This window comes from Neovison vison, chromosome 9 (assembly GCF_020171115.1).
Source record: "Neovison vison isolate M4711 chromosome 9, ASM_NN_V1, whole genome shotgun sequence".
NCBI classification, from domain to species: Eukaryota; Metazoa; Chordata; class Mammalia; order Carnivora; family Mustelidae; genus Neogale; species Neogale vison.
This window is the reverse complement of record NC_058099.1, coordinates 8,246,036-8,264,739: the sequence shown is the minus strand read 5'-3', so window position 1 is coordinate 8,264,739 and position 18,704 is coordinate 8,246,036. Positions and strand designations below refer to the sequence as shown.

Genomic DNA, 18,704 nt, shown 5'->3' with positions numbered 1-18,704 from the left:
TTTTTTCATCCCAACAAGATTTAGAGGGGGAAGGCAGCTGTGTGGATCCGGTTCACTGTCTTGGAACTTAGATCTGCTTATAGGGTTTGGTGGGAAAATGTCACTTCCTCTGTGCGCTTTGGTCCCCGCCCGCGCTCTAGCCCCTGCAGAGTTGTTCGTGCAATATGGAATGAAGTCAGCCTCAAGACCCAAGGATGCCGTTCCTCACCTGCCTGCTTCCACCTCATGGGGCGCACCCTTTCTTCTGACTGGGCTTTGTCGTGCCGCTGCCCAGGTGGCTTTCCCTGTCCTCCCGCCAGACCTCGCCCACCCCACCTTGCTCGCAGGCAGCTTCCTTCCCGTTTAGGTGGGAAGTGCCAGGCTGCGTGCGATGAGTCGGGACTCAGTGACATTTGTGAGGAAGGCCCAAGAATGTGGGGGTTCTGTTCTGCCAACCTGTTCTTCACCTTGATATTTCCAAAGTTCAACCTGCCGACGGGGAAGAACAGCAAAGAGTTGAACTGCCCTCCTTACGAGCCAGCCGGGATCCAGCGCAGGGCTCTCTGCTCGAAACTGCTGGAGGCAAATGAGGAGCTCCCTGCCCAGTGGCACTTCCCATGCCCCCTGAACTTGACCTACGCCTGGGGTTGTTACGTTCTTCTGGCCAGCAGCACACCGGAACAGGCCAGGCGGGCACACGTCGGGGTGTGTGCGAGTCTCACCGGTCTCGTGGCTGCAGTGGGAAGAAGGGGGGCCTCGAGCAGGGGTGGGACTTTTAGTCCCTTAGTCCCTTAGTGATGCGCCAGACAGATATGACTGTCAGTGACCTGGGCTGGCACCAGTCAGACCAGTAATTCCTCTGCCCTTGGCAGGGACTAGGGAGGGACCCCCTGCTCTACGTGGTAAACTGTCTTCCAGCCCCATCCTCGGTCTCCGGTAGTAACGTATGCGGCCCACAGGTCATGGGCATAAGATGTCTGACCTCAAGTCCCCGGAGCTGTGCCGCTCAGGTAACCCATGGTGCAGGAGGCGGGGAGCCCCGTGTCAGGCCTGTTTGTGGAGATTGTGTGTGTGTTTGTGTTTGTGTGGGAGGGGTGCAAGGGGGGTGGGATGTGAGGGTATAGAATTGCTTTTTAAATTTAACTTTTTGTTTTGAGGTAAGTTTAGACTTTCAGAAGAGTTGCACGGTAGTGCACAGCATGTACTTGTGCCCTTCATGCAGCTTACGTGTGAGGAGCTTACGGGCTCAATCCGCATTTCAGATTCGCTTAGGGAAGTTGATCCAGGTGTGATGCTGTGAACTGGGCTGTCGGCTTTTCTCACGTACCTCCGGTTTCCCTCCCACTGTTGTTCTCCTCTTCCTGTCTCTGTCCACGATCCCTCCTTGCAGCTAGTTGTGGGGTCTCATTAGTGTCCTCCTGCCTGGGACAGCGCCCTGCCCTGAGGGTCGTATCAGGTCCTCAGTGGAGGAAATTAATGGTCTGGGTCTTGTGCTTTTGCGTCACATCCCCGTAGGGCGAAAGTGTCCTTATCTGAGAGACATCACTGAGCCCCTGCATCCTGGCGTGGGTGCCCCGTGCCAGCCAGGCTCTCCTGTCGCCCCAGGGCCTCCCTCCTCTAGCGAAGGTCTGAGTAGTGGCCACCGTCCCGCCCCATCCTCCAGGGGCAGGGAAGCAGCTACCACAGTCCCACTTTACTGTCTTTTCCGAGATGTGCTCTGTCAGGCATCCCCACTTCTTGTTTTTAAATTTTCTTAATTTCCCCCCTCCCTCTCTCCCTCCCTTCCTTCCTTCCCTCTCTCTCTCTCTTTCAGATTTTACTTATTTGACAGAGAGACACACAGCGAGAGAGGGAGCACAAGCAGTGGGGGTGGGAGAGGGAGAAGCAGCCTTCCTGCCGAGCGGGGAGCCCGATACGGGGCTCGATCCCAGGACCCCGAGATCATGACCTGAGGCGAAGGCAGATGCTTAACAACTGAGCCACCCAGGCACCCCAGGGGTCCCCTCTTTCTCTTGCATTTTAAACATTTTGCTCTCCACTGTTCATTTTAAGCCTGAGAACATGCTCAGGAGGCACCTCAAGTTCCCAGCAATCACCAGTCTCCATCTCCCGCCTTCCCTCTTCCACCCCAGGAGACTCTGGGAGACTCAGGCGCTTGTCCCTTTGCGAGGCCGGCTTTCCGTGCGTCAGAGCCCCGGGCTGTCCTCAGCTCCGTCCTGAATGGTGCTGCGCTAGCTGATGCCCTGGCTGACTTCCTTCTCCTCTTCCCACTGCCTGCTTCTGCAGGAGCCGCTGCCTGGGACATGGAGCGCCTTCTCTTATCGTTGAGGGCGTTTCTCTGGCTTCCTTCCAGGGAAAGGTCTGGGATGTGGACTGTTTCTCTCCGGCTGGGTGCGCTCTACATACAGGAGCGGTCACCCCTCTTAGTTATGTTCTGTGAGTTTTTCGTTGATGTTTTGGAAGGATCCCTCTGTTTGTGTTAAGAAACAACCGTGAGGAGGCAGGGCTGCAGCAGGGAGAGTGTGAGACGACACTGCCCTCGAGCAGAGGCTGGGTGGGCTGGACTTGGGGGTGCTGGAGAATCCAGGCGTGTTCCACAGGGAGGGTTGTTTCCGCTGATGGCTGCCCAGGTGGACCCCGTCCGCCCATGTCCAGGCGACACTGCCTGCCTTCCCCAGAGCATGTGCTCCTGGGACCTTAATTAAGAGGAAGTAGGTGACTGACGGGGACTGTGCAGAGTTGGGGAGAGGGAGCAGGCACCGGTCCCTGACCAGGATACCATCATCCCAAATATGCAGAAAGGGAAATGTCACTCTCCAGCTTTCCGGGGTGTTCCCAGCACTGTTGAGGGGGTCTGGCGTGCTCCAGGTAGACTACCCTCGTTCTTGCTCTCCCCTTCACTCCTACTTCCCGGCGCTCCCTGTAAGCCTCACCCCTAGGGATCCTTAGGCCTCTTGTTTCTCCCAAGTCGGCCTCCCCCACTATGGAGAAATCAGGCCTTGCCTGCCAGCTAGTGGCTGCCCGTGGGGACCTCTCCCCTCCGCCTGTGTTCTGCAGCCTTGTTTCAGAATGGAGGAGGAGCCTTTGGTTTCAAGAGAATTGTATGTGTACGCGTGAGGGATGGCAAAGCTCTGGTGGCCTTTTCATAGAGACCTTAAAAACTGTCCATCCAGCCACAGCACTGGTTTTCTTTCGTGAATCTTCCCTAGTTTTATGAGACTCGTGTTCTTCACTCACACTTCTCTTGGTGCCTCAACTTTGGTGCGATATCTTGTGGTCTTATGCTAACGGAGCCCTGCCTGTGCCTACCCTGCCCCAGCGGGTGAGCCTGGCGGTGAGGGGCGCTGGCACAGGCACAGCCATCACTTCCCAGCTGCTCCTACCCTACAGCGTCCTAGGGACCCCTTTGACCATCTGCGAGGCGGGCATCACGAGTCTCCCTGTTTACCAGGCGAGGAAGGTAGAGCTTGGGTAGGTGAAGCAGCTTGCCCGGGGCACAGAGTAAGTGGCAGGTGAGAATTCAGCTCCTGATCGATCTGTTCTCCTGCCCCAGACACTGCTCTGCAGCTGTCTTGTTCTCAGCTTCCACCAGGCCTTCACCTGCCGCTGTGATCCGGCGCGGGTGGAGGGCATCGATCACCTCCCCAGATCCACGGGTGCTGCGGGCTCTGGCAGCCTGCGGCATGCGTGCTGGGACTACACCTTGCCGTGTTCCACGTGGATGCGATACTGCTGTGATGATTAGACCACAGATGAATTTAAGTGTGTTGGTGATCTATAACAGCTTTTTGTTGCCAAGGGTTTTTTTCTTAGTCAACAGATGCCAAAAATAGAACTAAATTTTGTGTGTGTATGTTGAAAAGGATAGTCTCTGAAATACGTTTACGTATGTATCTGTGCGTTTACTTCTATCTCCATATGCATGGATGTGTGCAGAAATGCTGCCCTACACCATGTGAGCTGTGTGATTTGGGGGACGGGGACCAAGGGTGGTGGGGAGAGGAGACTTTCTTTTTTTTATTTGATGCCTTTTTATTAAGCATATACAATTTCAGCATGTATCTGTATTACTTTATGTGAGAAATTCGGGAAGTCCTCCTCCTTGAAAAGGTTAGGTGCCTCTGGGCTGGACTAAGGTTTCTGGCTGTGGGGGGACGTGGGGCACTCAGTCCACGCCCATCTCCTGGATTGGTAGATTGCTGCCTGTTTGCGGGTGCCTACCTTAGCGCCATAAATGTAGGTTCTTCCCTTCCCCAAGAAGATGCAGTCCTCCTGCTTCTCTCTGGGTTCGCTCAGGTTCACAGGTTTTGTCCCTCTTTGGTGAGATCTGCAGCCCTCCACCCCTAGAGCCAGCCCCCTTTCCCATACCCTGCTGCTTTCTCTCCTCCATAGAGGCACAGCCGTGGTGGCGCCTCCCCAGCCCACTCTCCTTCCCTCAGTGAGAAGGTGGGATGTTGGAGGTTGAACATCTGGTGGGTGGTTTGGAAGGGACAGGGTGCGGGGAGGGGGGCGGCGGGGAGCGCTGCAGTGAGTGATGGCATTCAAGTCTGACATGTGCTGACGTGGCCAGGCCTCTCTTTGAAAGCCGCCAGACGCTGCTGCTTGCCAGGAAAAGAGGTTTGGCCAGTTTGGAGAGGGTCAGGAGGAGGCAGAGATAACATCCCTGCCAGCGCCCACAAGGGGGATTTTCTAGAGCTGCTGGCCAGTGGTCCCGCTCCAGAGTGATGGTTACAGTTGGAACTCTGCACGCTCTGTGTGTGTGTGTGTGTGTGTGTGCGTGTGTGCGCCCGCGTGCGCATGCGCGCACAAACATACACACACTTACCGCTCCTGGAGCGATGGAGGGGTTGTTCTGCCCACAACCCTCTTTGTTTCCTTCTTATTCGTCTTGTCACAGCTTCTGTTCAAGATGCACAAAGGTGGAGCCAGCTCCCACCGCATCTGCGGAGAGCAGCCCACTCCACACTGGGGAAACGGGCTCTGCTGCTGTGCTCGGGATCCGTTTCCATGCTCGTCTAAAACATTTGGAAGAGATCACTCTCTTGTAATTGAACATTCCTGAATGTGTGTATTTTCTTTGAAACAACCTCCATACGCGTAGGAAAAAGTGGTTATTCTGCCTTCTCAACAGTGGTCTGCACCAGACTGTCTCATGTTATTTTCTTGGTTTCCTGAACCTGCAGTGTCGAAGGAGAATTCTGCAAGTTTGGAAGGAAACCAACATGGCATATGGGATTTTCCTCCCCTCTCCGGGAGCCCACACACGAGAGCAGAGTCTGTCGTACAGAAACAAGATGAGGGATTCTTCTGTGGTCCTGATACAATTGCCACGTTCTTGTGAAGTTACATCATGAGAATTGCTTGCTCTGCGGCAGTGTTTCGGTTTCCAAGGAGGCATTAGCAGCGTGTGTGTGTGTGTGTGTGTGTGTGTGTGAGAGAGAGAGAGAGAGAGAGAGAGAGAGAGAGGTGAGAGAGCTGGAGAAGGATGGAAAGACGGGATTTTGGTGTGATTCAGAATCAAATGGCAAGCTCAGAGCTGGGGCTCTTGCCTACCTGCCAGACGGCCCCGTCAAGCAGCGGCCGTGCTGCGGTCAGTGTGTCCCCAAGTTATGGTGTCATTAATCTCTTTGTACCTCCATTTCTTCATCTGTTTAACAAAAAAATGTTTTTTAATGCATGGAAATCCCCAGCCAGAGGCTGGAACAGATATTTAATAAATTGTCCTGATGACGGGTGAGCAGATAATGGTGTGAACTCCTTGAGGCCAAGGACTGGTCTGAATTCTCTGCGCAGAGCAGGGCTTGGGAGGTTTCACCAAGTCTGCCCAACAGATGGGGGAGTGACCAGGAGACAGAACGCCGTGGCTGTGGCTGCAGCGTCAGGACCGTCTGTTAAACTCTCTGGGGATCCCTGCCTAGCTTATTGGCCGCTGTGTGTTAGGATGAGCATGGCTGTGGTCTGGTAAGGAGGGGAGACTGCTCCCTTGTGCTCCTGGTGCAAGGCACGTCAGGAGTCCTTTCTGCCCTGGGCTTCCACTCTAACTCAGGGTACCCTCCTCTGCCCTTCCCTTGAGACACTCCCTCTGGTCCTTTGAGAGCCAGCTCAAGGGTTCTTCTCAGTGATGTCTTCTTTAACCCCCAGAGTGAACCCGGGATCTGTTAGAGCACGTGTCACTTGAGCATCTACTTGCTGGTGTTCTCCCTACTGCTCTGCAGGACCCTCGAGGGCAGGGTTGTGTTGTTTCTGACTCTAGATGCCCAGAACTGGTCTCCCAGTGGGCTCAGTGGGTGGGTGGGTGATGTGTGAAGGAATGGACAGCTGAGCAACACTGGGCTGTCATCCACTCGTGACAGCCCAAGGCTAGGGGTCATCCTGGGTTCCCTTCGTTTCCTCTCGCTTCACCTGTGGTCCATCACCAGGTCTTGTCTGTTTCTTTCCAGAACCCCTCCCAGATCCATCCCTCATCCCTGTAGCCAGCAGTCCATGCCACCATCCTCTCTTGTCCCTGCTTCCTCCGCGGCTCCGACTTTGTCTCTCTTCATCCAGTTCTCTGCCCAGCAGCCTAAGTGATCTCAAAAACCGTAAGATCAGATCCTGTCTCTCCCCTGTTCAAAACCCTCCAATACACCAGAGGGTTCCCACTGCACTCCAGACGCAACCCACACACCCACCATGGCATGCAAGGCCCTTCATGCTCTGGCCCCAGCCTGTCTGTCCACTCCCTTCTGCCCACTTGGGTCCATCTGCCTCCATCACAGGCCTGCTGAGCTTGCGTGCATCTCAGGGTCTTTGCCCTTGCGGTGCCCACTACAGAGCACACACGGTGGTTTTTATGGGCTGACTCCTTCCTAAGCTTCCAGTTCACAGTATAGTTCAAACGTCCTTGGAGTGTCCTTCCTTGGTGACCCGACAAACACTATCCTCCACCCTATTTTAGGGTTTTTTTTTTTTTTTTTTAGATTTTATTTGTTTATTTGACAGAGAGATCACAAGTAGGCAGAGAGGCAGGCAGAGAGAGAGGGGGAAGCAGGTTCCCTGCCGAGCAGAGAGCCAGATGCAGGGATCGATCCCAGGACCCTGAGATCATGACCTGAGCTGAAGGCAGAGGCTTAACCAACTGAGCCACCCAGGTGCCCCCCTATTTTAGTTTTTTGAGATATTTCTCAGTATCTAAAGTTATCTTCTTTGTATCCATGTGTGTATTTTCTGACTTCTCACTGGAATGTAAGTTCTGCAGGAGCAGGGCCTCCTCACTTCATGTCTCCAGTGCCTGGAGCAGGGCTTCTGGACCAGGCATCACTGAATTTTGATGAGAAAAATATGACATCTTTATTTTCACTATACTCTAAATGAAATTTAGCATTTCTCTCAGTTACTAATAAAGACAGTGAATCCCAGTAATAATAATCATACTTGCAACTTTGTTGCCAATAAAATTCATGGTATTTTCATATCACACAATGATTATTGGCCTCTTAGAATACCTATGCTCATAACTACTTTCAAATTATGGTAGTTATTAAACTCACCAACAGATCTTTTTATTTAGTGCAATATTAAAGAAATATGTTTTTCCGTTTAAATGAAGAAATGAGCCGGGTCATCTGGTTTGAAGCCTGCAGCTTGAGCCGGTCTCATGCTGCCCCTTGGGCTCTTGAGCTGGCCTTGCTTTCAGCCTCAGTTTCTGGATTCCCCACTTTGAAGTCTCCGAGTTTCTCCTGGAGTGTCTGTTGCAGGTTCTCATCCACCAGACTCCCGGGAGGCCTTCCCTTTGTGCCAGGGGCTGGTTCCCCTCCTCGCAGTCCTGTCTCTTCTGCACTGGAAATTCCTCAAAGATTTTTTGTTTTTTTAAAATTTTTATTTATTTATTTATTTGACAGACAGAGATCACAAGTAGGCAGAGAGGCAGGCAGAGAGAGAAGAGGAAGCAGACTCCCTGCTGAGCAGAGAGCCGGACGTGGGGCTCGATCCATCATGACCTGAGCCGAAGGCAGAGGCTTTAACCCACTGAGCCACCCAGGCGCCCCTCCTCAAAGATTTTTGCTTATTAATAACCCTTCTCTCTTGTCATGTGCTAATGTAGTTTGTTTTTGCTATTTTAATATATCTTGGATTATTTCAAAGGGATGTGGAAGGGGGGCCGTTAAACATGGGAGTTCAGGTCTCCGCCATGAAACTGAGCTGGTGGCTGCTGCTTTCACCGTAGTGGAGTTTACATGCCGTAAAATTCACCCATTCCAAGTGTTTAATTCTGTAACTTCTGGTGAATTTACAGAGCTGTGGGACTGTCACGATGACCCAGTTTTAGATCTTTTCCGTCACCTCAGAAAAATCCCTTGTGCCCGTTTGCAGACCGGTCGGCTGCCTCCACCCCCGGCCAACCACTGATATGCTCTTGTCTCTATGAATTTGCCTTTTTTGGACATTTCATAAAAATGGCCCCCTATAGTACAGTGTTTTGGGTCTGGCCTCTTTCACTTAGCATAATGTTTTTGAGGTTTATGCATGTTACGGTTTCTCTCAGGACTTCATTTCTTTATTGCTGGGTCCTCTTGCCCCGTGTGCCTCTGTCACGTTGCTGACCCGCTCAGCAGAGCGTTCAGATGTTTCCAGCTTTTGGCTCTGATGAATCATTCAGGTGCGTGTCTTTGTGTGGACATAGGCTTTCATTTCTTTCAAGGTAGCTACCTAGGAGTAGAATTGCTGGTCATTTGGTAAGTGTACTTTAAGTTTTAAGAAAGTGCCAAACTGCTTTCCAAAGGAGCTGGACCTCTCGCCGCCCCCAGCAGCAGTGTACGCGGTGCTGCCTCGTCCGTGGTCGCCGTCCTGGCGGGTGTGAGGTGGCAGCTCACCGTGGGTTGGATTTGCCTTTACCCGCGGCGTTTCCCTTCGTCCTACCGAGACCTTCTTTCACGAAAGGTCTCTTCCTGTTTTCGTGCAGCTGCCTTCCAGACCCGCCCGGCCGCCGGCGCAGGGTCCCGGGTAACAGCGGGCACTGCTTCTCCGAGGACACGAATGATTAACAAATGAGTGTTTCCAGTCCGTCCCCTTTCCCTCATGGGCGGGGAGTTTGGACTCGGAGGAAAAACTTAGCCGACCTGTGCTTTTTTTCCCCCTTTGCTTTCTTAGTGCGGAAAGGATGGAGCATTCAGAAAGGCTGAGAGAGCAGGGCAGGGAACTTCTGTCCGTGGATGTCCGTTGTCGGCGTGGTGACGTGGTCGCCTTATCTCGACTGCGGCGCGTTTTGGGGATTGATCTGAAATGAAGTCGCAAGCTCACTTCAGCTCCGAATTCGGCCGGACGTGTTCCCCAGATAGACTCGCTCCTACTTAATCTTCCCACTGTTGCTCTCCTGCCCCAGAAAATGAATGGTAATTCAGTATCCTCTGAAATGTCCATATCCAGCGGTCCCCAGTTGGCCCCCAAATGTCATTTATAGCTCAGACTGGTTCCTCTCAGTGTCTGGGGGAAGAAAGGAGGGAGCGTGGACGGCTCACAGGCTGTCGCCGAGGAGAATGGGGCTCTTGGAAGCCGGCAGAGTGGTTGTGAGGGGATGGCCATCATGGCTTTGGAGCCGGGCGCTGCCGGAGCCCGTGGCGCTCTGGCGTTCCTTCTCGGGTGTTTGACGCTGTCCTTCTCGGGTGTTCGATGCTGCTCGCCACGGGCCCTCGTGGCTGAGGCTCTGGCAGCGTCACAGGCAGGGTGGAGATCTTCTCTGTCTAGCTCCAGACCATCTTCCCCGGGGGGCTTCAGGCGAGACCTTCCCTCCAGGGCGGATCTTCTCTGACACCGTGTTTCCGGCATATATTTCAGATGAAGCTCTTCACCTTCTACAGATCTGCTGTGCCGCCCCTGTCTCTTTCCTTGAGGACGGACGCCCCATCCTTCTGGCGCCTCAGGCCAGACACCATTCATCCTTAGCTTGTTCTCTTCTGTCCTTCTTCCCCATCAGTTTCTGCTCCCGCTGTCTCCCAGTCTGTCTCCTTCTCTCTGACTTCACTGTGACAACGTCACTTAGCACAGACGACCTTCAACTCTGGCCTGGATGATTGCAGTTGGCTTCCAGCTGGGCCTTCCACCTTCTCCTTTCCTTCCCCTGTTACATTCTCCCTGCTTTCCTGGTCATTTTCCTGCTGAAAAGCAGGTGGCAGTTCTGGAATGTTCAGTGCTATGATGAATGCTCTGTTAGGGGTGTGTACACACTGGCATGAGAGCATCTGGATCTGGTTTGAGTGTTCTAGGCACGATACTCAGAAGAAACGACGTTTGAGCAGGGCTTTGAATGATGATGGGATCAGGAGACAGCATGAGTGAAGGCACTAAAGCTCTCTGCGGCTCAGGTTCCTCACATGTAATATGGGCAGAAGAGGACCTGCCCAAGGCTGTTGTGAGGATCAGTTGAGTTAATGTACGCCAAGTGCGTGGCACGTGGTGAGCACTGCACAAGTATCACCTTGCTCCTGATGAAGCGGTCGAGTGCATGGGGAGATGCAGTAAAATCCATTTGTCTTCTTTACCAGCTTTCATTTAAAACAAAGGTCAGGGCGCCTGGTGGCTCAGACGATTAAGAGTCTGCCTTCGGCTCTGGATCCTGGAGTCCTGGGACTGAGTCCCTCATCGTCTCCCCTCAGTGAGGCGCCTGCTTCTCCCTCTGCCTCCCCCTGCTTGTCTGTGTTCTTTCTCTATCAAATAAATAAATAAAATCTTTAAAATAAATAAATAAATAAAAGACTGTGGGGTACCTGGGGGGCTCAGTTGGTTAAGCCTCTGCCTTTGGCTCAGGATGATCCCAGGGTCCTGGGACTAAGCCGTGCGTTGGGCTTCCTGCCCAGTGGGGGGGCCTGTTTCTCCTGCTGCCTGCTGCCCCCTGCTCGCGCTCTCTGTCTTTGCCAAATAAATGAATAAAATCTTCAAGAAAAGGTAAAGGTCTTCTTTATGGTCTTCTGTTCAAGCCTAGCACAATGTTCCCTGCCACCCTCCCTGCCCCCAGTAGGATTAAGTTGAGTTTGAAACTGGTTTTCATGCACACCCTTGCCTTGCAGGACTTCTCCAGACAGGTTATGTCACCGACAGAGGCTGCCCTGAAGCTCCCTGCGGCCCAGAGACTATGTACAAGAGGAATGGTCTGATGGCTAGCGTGTTGGTCACCTCCGCCACTCCGCAGGTACAGGGGCTGTGAGAACCGGGACCATGGGTGAGAGGAGGGGGACTCCTTTCAGTGGACCCAGGCCCCAGCTCAGTTGTAGACAGCAAGGAAGCAAGGCTCCATGAATACCACCATTCTTAGCACTCCGGAGGCCCTTGGCCACACCAGGCGTGAGCTTTGGGAGGCGGTCAGCCCTGAGCATCAGTACGTTTTCTGCAGTCGTTCTCTTCAAAGAAAAACAAACACCTGCCCAGTCCAGCTGTGGCAAGTGCCACATTCCATTTTGGTGGCAAGATGGGCTCAGACCTTTCCCAAGAAAAGCTGCTGCTGATTATAAATAAGTCACACATTCCAGAATGAAGTCAGACAGAAGTGATTCCAACTGGCCCCATGTTCTTGTTTACCTTGCTCCTTAGGGGATGGCTGTAAGGACTGGTGGTCTGAGAGTGGCCTGGCCTGGGCTTTGAGGGGGCGTAGGGGTTTGTTTTCCAAGTGCAGTGATGGAACAGAGACATGCAAGAGGGGCGGCTGTCCTCAGGCTCAGGGATGCCACCTGGCTGAATGTGTATGCCTGGCCCCCATGACCACTGGTAAGGGAACGTGCAGTCCCTCACAGCGGAGCTGGGCTTTTGAAATGATCCTGTGTGACCAGCTAGAAATTCACAGGAACCTATTCATATCTTACAAACCTTTAAAAAATTCCTTATTTTGATCTCTGCTTCTGAAAACAGACTTGTGAGTCCTTTTAAAATTCCCCAATGGTGCCAATACAGATTTAAATGAAGTTACTGCCTCATCGTCACCACCACCACTAGTGTATTTGGGGCAACACTGGATTAAATAAGGCCTCTTGTATGAGCGTGTGTGTCTGGGTCAGATGCAATGGGTGTTACAGGAAAGTTATAAAACCTGAAATCCCGGGAATGGACTGTTTGGTAACTGGAGGAAATCAGACTTCTGTTTTCATTTACAATTTACACTTCGTCTAGAGGAAAACGTCTGTCTTTTCTGATCTCTCTGTGTGTATGTGCGTGTGCGTACACGTAGACACGTGTGTATTGTGTGTGGGTGCAGATGTGTGTGTATCTGGAACGTGGTAAGTGCTCACAGCGTTGTCGAGTGAGAGAACGTGTATAATGGAAGCGCCCAGTAAATTCTGGTGACCGACTGACACCACACGCACATCCACCCCCGCAACTCAGCTGTCCTGTCTGCCAGGCCTGTGTCCTGCGTGTTCACAGGTGTCATCCCACCAGTCCTTACAGTAGCCCGATCAGGTCTGTACTGTTGCTTCAGAAACTGAAGGCAAACTGGGGAAACTAAGGCAGGAAGAGGTGAATAAACTGGCTTAAATCGCACAGCTGGCCAGCAGTAGGGGAGATTCACAGTCAGGCCCCTGTGACACTCAAGTCAGTGCTCCTAACCGTGATGACACTACATGGAGGAAAACCACCCTGTCACCTGACCTGGTTACTTTTTGGAAGGTGGGTGTGGCAATGCAGGGACTTCCAGGTGATCGCCTGCTTGGAGCCTGTGCACAAGACCGAGGGGCAGAACAGACTGCCAGTTTCAGATGCATTCAAGATTCGTCTTTGTTACTTCTCAGAAGTTTAGCACAGATTCTCCTCAGGGGAGAATGTCCCATTATTCAGGGAACTTCTGAAATAGCCACGGCCAAGCCTGCCCAGGCCCCTTGAATCAGCATCTCCTGGGGAGGGGGATTCTGCCCTCTGCTTTGTTAGCTTCACTGTATATAACCTGTACCACAGCACTGTCGGGGGGCGGGTCGGGGGGGCTGCCTGTGGTGCCATTTTCCAGAGAGCTCTAAGACGGTCAGGTGAATAGCTTGTGCGAGGTCGGGCAGCTGCTGGCGTGGAGCTGGCGTTCCCACCAGGCATGACTTCAGAGCGCTCAGCCACCATGGTGTGCTGCTTCTTCAGATCACCTTCAACTTTTGGGTATAGCAGCCTCCTTCGTAAAACCTTTCAGTGACACAGGCCTACTGAAATCTACAGGTCTGTGTTTCCGCTCTTCCTTTTAACCTCACATTCTTTGTTGTTGACTGTTGGTTTCCCTCACTGGCCTAAAAACACTCTAGTTTCCAGTAAGATTGCAAAGTTTTTCCAGATATAGCTTTTTTGGAAAGAGTGAAATAAAGAAGAATTAATAAAAGCATGTTCTCTAAATCCCAGTCCAAGATATTGAGGTTAATGGAAACCACAAAATCCCTCTTCACGGGCTGAGACGAATAAAACTGTTTATGAACAGGGCACAAGTTTTGGGTGGTAAGTTTGAATGGTTCCCCGAAGTAGAGTTGGATGAAATTAAATAAAATTGAGGAGAAGGTATGTTCAACATTCTGGGATCCCCACAGGGTTGGGCTTCATAAAACTGGCCACATTTGGGGAGTTTTAATGTGCTCTTTTATGGGAGACCCCTTCTGTCCATGCAGGGCTCACGGGGTTCACCTTAATAAGGGACCCTACTAAATATAACTTTCACGCCCGTCTCCAAAGCCAGTTGGTTACCTCTCACCTCATCAGCAATCTGGTTTTTAAATTCCAAATGGCCCATATATGAAATAAGCCTTGAGAGCCAGTTTAACATTTTGTATAAGAATTTTCTGCAGTGACTTCCAGAAAACAATAACAACAACAACAACAAAAAAACAAAGGTGAAACTAGGTAACGTTTGAGAGACAGAACAAGACCGATGATTGCGCTGTGAAGTCCCATTCTCTCTAAAGGAAGAGTGGGCTCTGTCTTTTTACCCCACCAGCTACACAGCAGGCTGGAAGCAGTTGGGGGCCATGATCGAGAGGAGGCGAAAGTAGGTTCACCTCCTGGCTCTCCGGTTTCCTGGCTGTGATACCTTGGGGACATGGCATTGCCTCTGCTTCCGTATCTGTAAAGTGGGAGTAAAAATAGCATGTACTCCATTCCTTCAAGAATTAAACAGGAGTGTGCGTATGAAGTGCCCAGCGCCGTGCCTGGAATGGGGTACAGCAGTGGGCAACAGGAGCTTTTCCTCCGTGTGTGCATCCTCGGTCTGGGCGTGGGAGGTAGCGAGCCTGCAGTGAGGCCGACTGCTCAGGCGGCACCCTCTCTCCCTGTCCTCCGCAGGGCAGCAGCAGCTCAGACTCTCTGGAGGGCCAGAGCTGCGACTATGCCAGCAAGAGCTACGATGCCGTTGTCTTCGATGTCTTGAAAGTGAGTCCCGAGGAGTTTGCTGTAAGTAACAGAACTGATGTGAGTGTCTGGGCACCAAAACAGGGTGCGACAGGGGCTAGTTTAAACCGGTTGGAAACGACCCATATGCCCAACCATAGGGTCTGTGGGATATAATATTCTTTATGAAATACTAGGCAGCATTAAAAAGGATGCCATCAATCTCGAATTAACCACCTTGGAAGTCATGTGTGGTATATACGAATAGTCAGTGAAAGGGGCAAGTTACAGCACCATTAACAGAGAACAGTGCCGTTTTTAAAAAGCACATGCATCTTGGGGTCCTGGGATTGAGCCCCGCATCGGGCTCTCTGCTCAGCAGGGAGCCTGCTTCCTCCTCTCTCTCTGCCTGCCTCTCTGCCTACTTGTGATCTCTGTCTGTCAAATAAATAAATAAGATCTTTAAAAAAAAAAAAAAGCACATGCAATGCACACATATTTATATTTGCAGAAGAAGAGGTCTAGATTTGGTGTTTTTGTATTCATAGCTATCTGGATATAAACAGCCAAACATTATTTACTGTAACTTCTGGTTGTTGTAGGATTCCAATTAGTTGGAATTTAATTTTACTTCTGTTTGTTTCTTTTTGTTGGCCTTCTGCATTTTTTTTTAAAGATTTTATGTATTTATTTGACACACAGAGAAAGGTCACAAGTAGGCAGAGAGGCAGGCAGAGAGAGAGGAGGAAGCAGGCTCCTTGCTGAGCAGAGAGCCCGATACAGGACTCGGTCCCAGGACTCTGACATCATGACCTGAGCCGAAGACAGAGGCTTTAACCCACTGAACCACCCAGGCACCTTGCTTTCTGCATTTTCACGATGACTTTTCTATGATAAAAAATAGTATTTTGTAATAATACATTTTTTTAAAAACTGGTTTTTCTTCAGCCAGTGTGTTTCTGCCCGTCTGTCTGAGGGGTGTTCCTTGTGGTGGAGACGCCAAGTTGGCTTCTCGTTTTGCAGTGACTTGGTTTCTTCCTTTTGTGCTGTGAAGGTAGAGGAGTATTGCCTGTGGGGTGACCTGGAGCCTGACTGCAAGCACTGTCTTGGGGCTGTAATTCTCTGCCGTGCCTGCTTCCTCCCTGTCCCCTTTGCTGTAACAGGTTTAGTGCCCTCCAGGATACTGGGGGAGCTACGGGGCCGCGTCTCAGCCCTCTGCTGTTGCCGGCCCCCACGTTTATTTTGTGCCGTGCTGAACCTGGCATCACCTCCTTCAGCATAGCCAAGGGATCATCTAAAAACCCATGTGAAGCTCTCTAGCAACTGCCTCCTGTGAGAATGAGACCCTGTGTTCCTCCCAAGGCCTCCAGGGCCCCCTGTGGTCTGGCCAAGTCTCCTCTCCTGCCCCCATCTCTGTGCTTTGTGCTCCCCAGCTACACGTCTAACCCAGACTCACCCAGCGTCCGCCTGCCACAGGGCCCTGCGCTTCTCGTCCATCACTCCTACTGGCTCTCCTCCACGTGTCTCTGTCTCTGGCTTGGCCTAAAGTGGCATCTCTCCATCACTCCTTTCCCTTATCCTGCTCCAGTTTCTTCAGATTTCTTATTCCTACCCAACATAACATTATATAATACTTTTTTTGGTGATATATCTTCTCTGGAATAGAAACTCTTTAAGGACAGGAGCTTTATCTGACTTGTTCATTGCTTTTTCCCAGTGCCCCAAATGGTGCCTAGCTCTTAGTTGGTACTCCGTGAATACATGTAGACGGAAAGAACTCGGTCTTCAGAATGACCAGATGAAGCAGATTATTAGCTCCTGATTTTCTAATAAAGAAGTGAAGAATCTTAGAGATTATTATTATTATTATTATTAATTTATTTATTTTTAAATTTTTTTTGCCTGGAACATATAGCCAGGTATGGGCAGAGCCAGGTCTAAAACCTTCACCTCCTGATTATTCACCTAATGCTGGATGGTAATATTAAGGGCAGCTCCCATTTTTGAACACCTGCCATGTCTAGTTTTTTTTTTTTAAAAGAGAGTTGTGTGTTTTTTTTTTAAGACTTTATTTGTCGGGGGGGGGCACGTGCAAACAGGGGGAGCAGCTGGCAGAGGGAGAAGCAGGCTCCCTGTTAAGCAGGAGCCCAATGTGGGACTCAGTCCCAGGACCCTGAGATCACAACCTGAGCTGAAGGCAGATGCTTAAGTGACTGAGCCACTCAGGCATCCCCCATGTCTAGGTCTTATGCTTAAGTGCTTTACATGCATTATATAATCTACTTCTCACATCAGCCTGATAAATTAGGTGTATTTATTATTCCCAATACATTGATGAGCAGGTCAGTGCTTAAAGAGGTAAATCACTTCTTCATACAGAGAGTAAGTGGCACTCTCTATCTGGGATTTAAAACCAGGGCTGGCACTCTAGACCAGTACCATCCGACAGGAATACAATCTGAATCACATGTGCAACTTTAATTAATTAATTAATTAATACAAATGTTAAAATTCCAGTATGGTAAACATATAGTGTTATATTAGTTTCAAGTGTATAACATGGTTATTCAACAGTTCCATATATTACTCACTGAGGTCGTCGTGATAAGTATGCTCTTTAATCCCTTTCACCTGTTCCTCCCATGCCCCCAGCTACCTCGCCTCTGGTAACTATCAGTTTGTTCTCTATAGTTAAGAGTCTGTTTTATTTTTTATTTTTTAAAAGATTTTATTTATCTGAGAGAGAGAGAGTGAGTGAGAGAGAGAGCATGGGGTGGGGGGAGGGTCAGAGGGAGAAGCAGGCTCCCCACTGAGCAAGGAGCCTGATGTGGGACTTGATCCTGAGACTCCAGGATCATGACCTGAGCAGAAGACAGTCACCCAGCCAACTGAGCCACCCAGGTGCCCAAGAGTCTATTTTTTGCTTTGTCTCTTTTTTCCTTTGTTCATTTGTTTTGCTTTTTAAATTCCACATATGAATGAAAACATATGGTATTTGTCTTCCTCTGACTGACTTATTTTGCTTAGCATTATACCCTCTAGATCCATCGATGTTGTTGCAAATGGCAAGATTTTATTCTTTTTTATGGCTATATAGTATTCCTTGTATATTTGTACCACATGTTCTTTTTATACATTATTTTTTTTTTAAGATTTTATTTTTTTATTTATTTGAGAGAGAGAGACAGTGAGAGAGAGCATGAGCGAGGAGAAGGTCAGAGGGAGAAGCAGACTCCCCATGGAGCTGGGAGCCTGATGTGGGACTCGATCCCGGGACTCCAGGATCACGCCCTGAGCCGGAGGCAGTCGTTTAAACCAACTGCGCCACCCAGGCGTCCCTGTACCACATGTTCTTTATCCATTCATCTGTTAATGAACACTTGGGCTTTTTCTTTAATTTGGCTATTGTAAATAATGCCTCTATAAACATAGGGGTGTACATATTCTTTCCAATTACTATTTTCGTATTCTTTGGGTAAATGTCCAGTGGTGCGATTACTGGATTGTAGGGTAGTTCTATTTTTAATTTTTTGAGGACCCTCCATTGTCTTCCACAGTGGCTGCATGGAGTTTGCTTCCCACCAACAGAGCAAGAGAGTTCCTTTTACTCCATATCCTCACCAACACTTGTCGTTCCTTGTGTTTTTGATTTTAGCCATTCTGACAGGTGTGAGCTGCTATCTCCTTGTGGTTTGGATTTGTGTTTCCCTGATGATGAGTGAAGTTGAGCATCTTTTCATATGTCTGTTGGCCATCTGGATTTTTTTGGGGGGAGAAATGTCTGCTCCTGTCTTCTGCCTATTTTTAAATTGGATTATCTGGGGTTTTGGTGTTGAGTTATATCAGTTTTTTTCTGTATTTTGGATATAACCCTTTATGGGATATGTCATTTGCAAATATCTTCACCCAGTCAGTAGGTTGTCTTTTAGTTTTGATTTTTTGTTTTGTTTTATTTTTTTAATTTAAATTTTTTTTTTTTTTGCTCTTAGAAGCTTTTTATTTTGTTGTAGTCCCAATAGTTTATTTTTGTTTTTGTTTTCCCCTTGCCTCATAAGACTTACCTAGGAAAATGTTGCTGTGGCTGATGTCAGAGATCTACAGCTACATTGCCATCCTTCTTCCCAGTAGTCTGAAACTAAAGTCAAAAACAATGCTGGAACTTTATCAGTAGATCGTGGACAGCTTTCTAGGTCAACATGTGTAGATTTAATTTTCTATTTTTAAAGATTTTTTATTTTTTAAAGATTTATTTATTTTATATTTTTAAAGTTTTTTTTTTATTTTTAAAAGATTTATTTATTTTCTATTTTTAAAGATTTTTTTATTTTATGCACAAATAAGGGGAGGGGCACAAGCAGGGGAGGGGCAGAGGGAGAGGGAGAGAAAATCCCAAACAGACTCCCCACTGAGCA

General features: G+C 49.8%; 1 protein-coding gene across 7 annotated transcripts in view; it reads left to right on the top strand.

Annotated features, from left to right (window-relative positions):
* The window catches only part of RALGPS1 (Ral GEF with PH domain and SH3 binding motif 1), a 273,218-nt gene that overhangs the window by 38,868 nt on the left and 215,646 nt on the right, over positions 1-18,704 (top strand). For all 7 annotated transcript variants that reach the window (XM_044264877.1, XM_044264876.1, XM_044264880.1 and 4 more), the window contains exons 3-4: positions 11,022-11,143; positions 14,248-14,355. In XM_044264877.1, coding sequence (XP_044120812.1) covers positions 11,087-11,143; positions 14,248-14,355 — 165 coding nt within the window. In that variant the 5' untranslated portion in view covers positions 11,022-11,086. The remainder of the gene's footprint in view (positions 1-11,021; positions 11,144-14,247; positions 14,356-18,704) is intronic.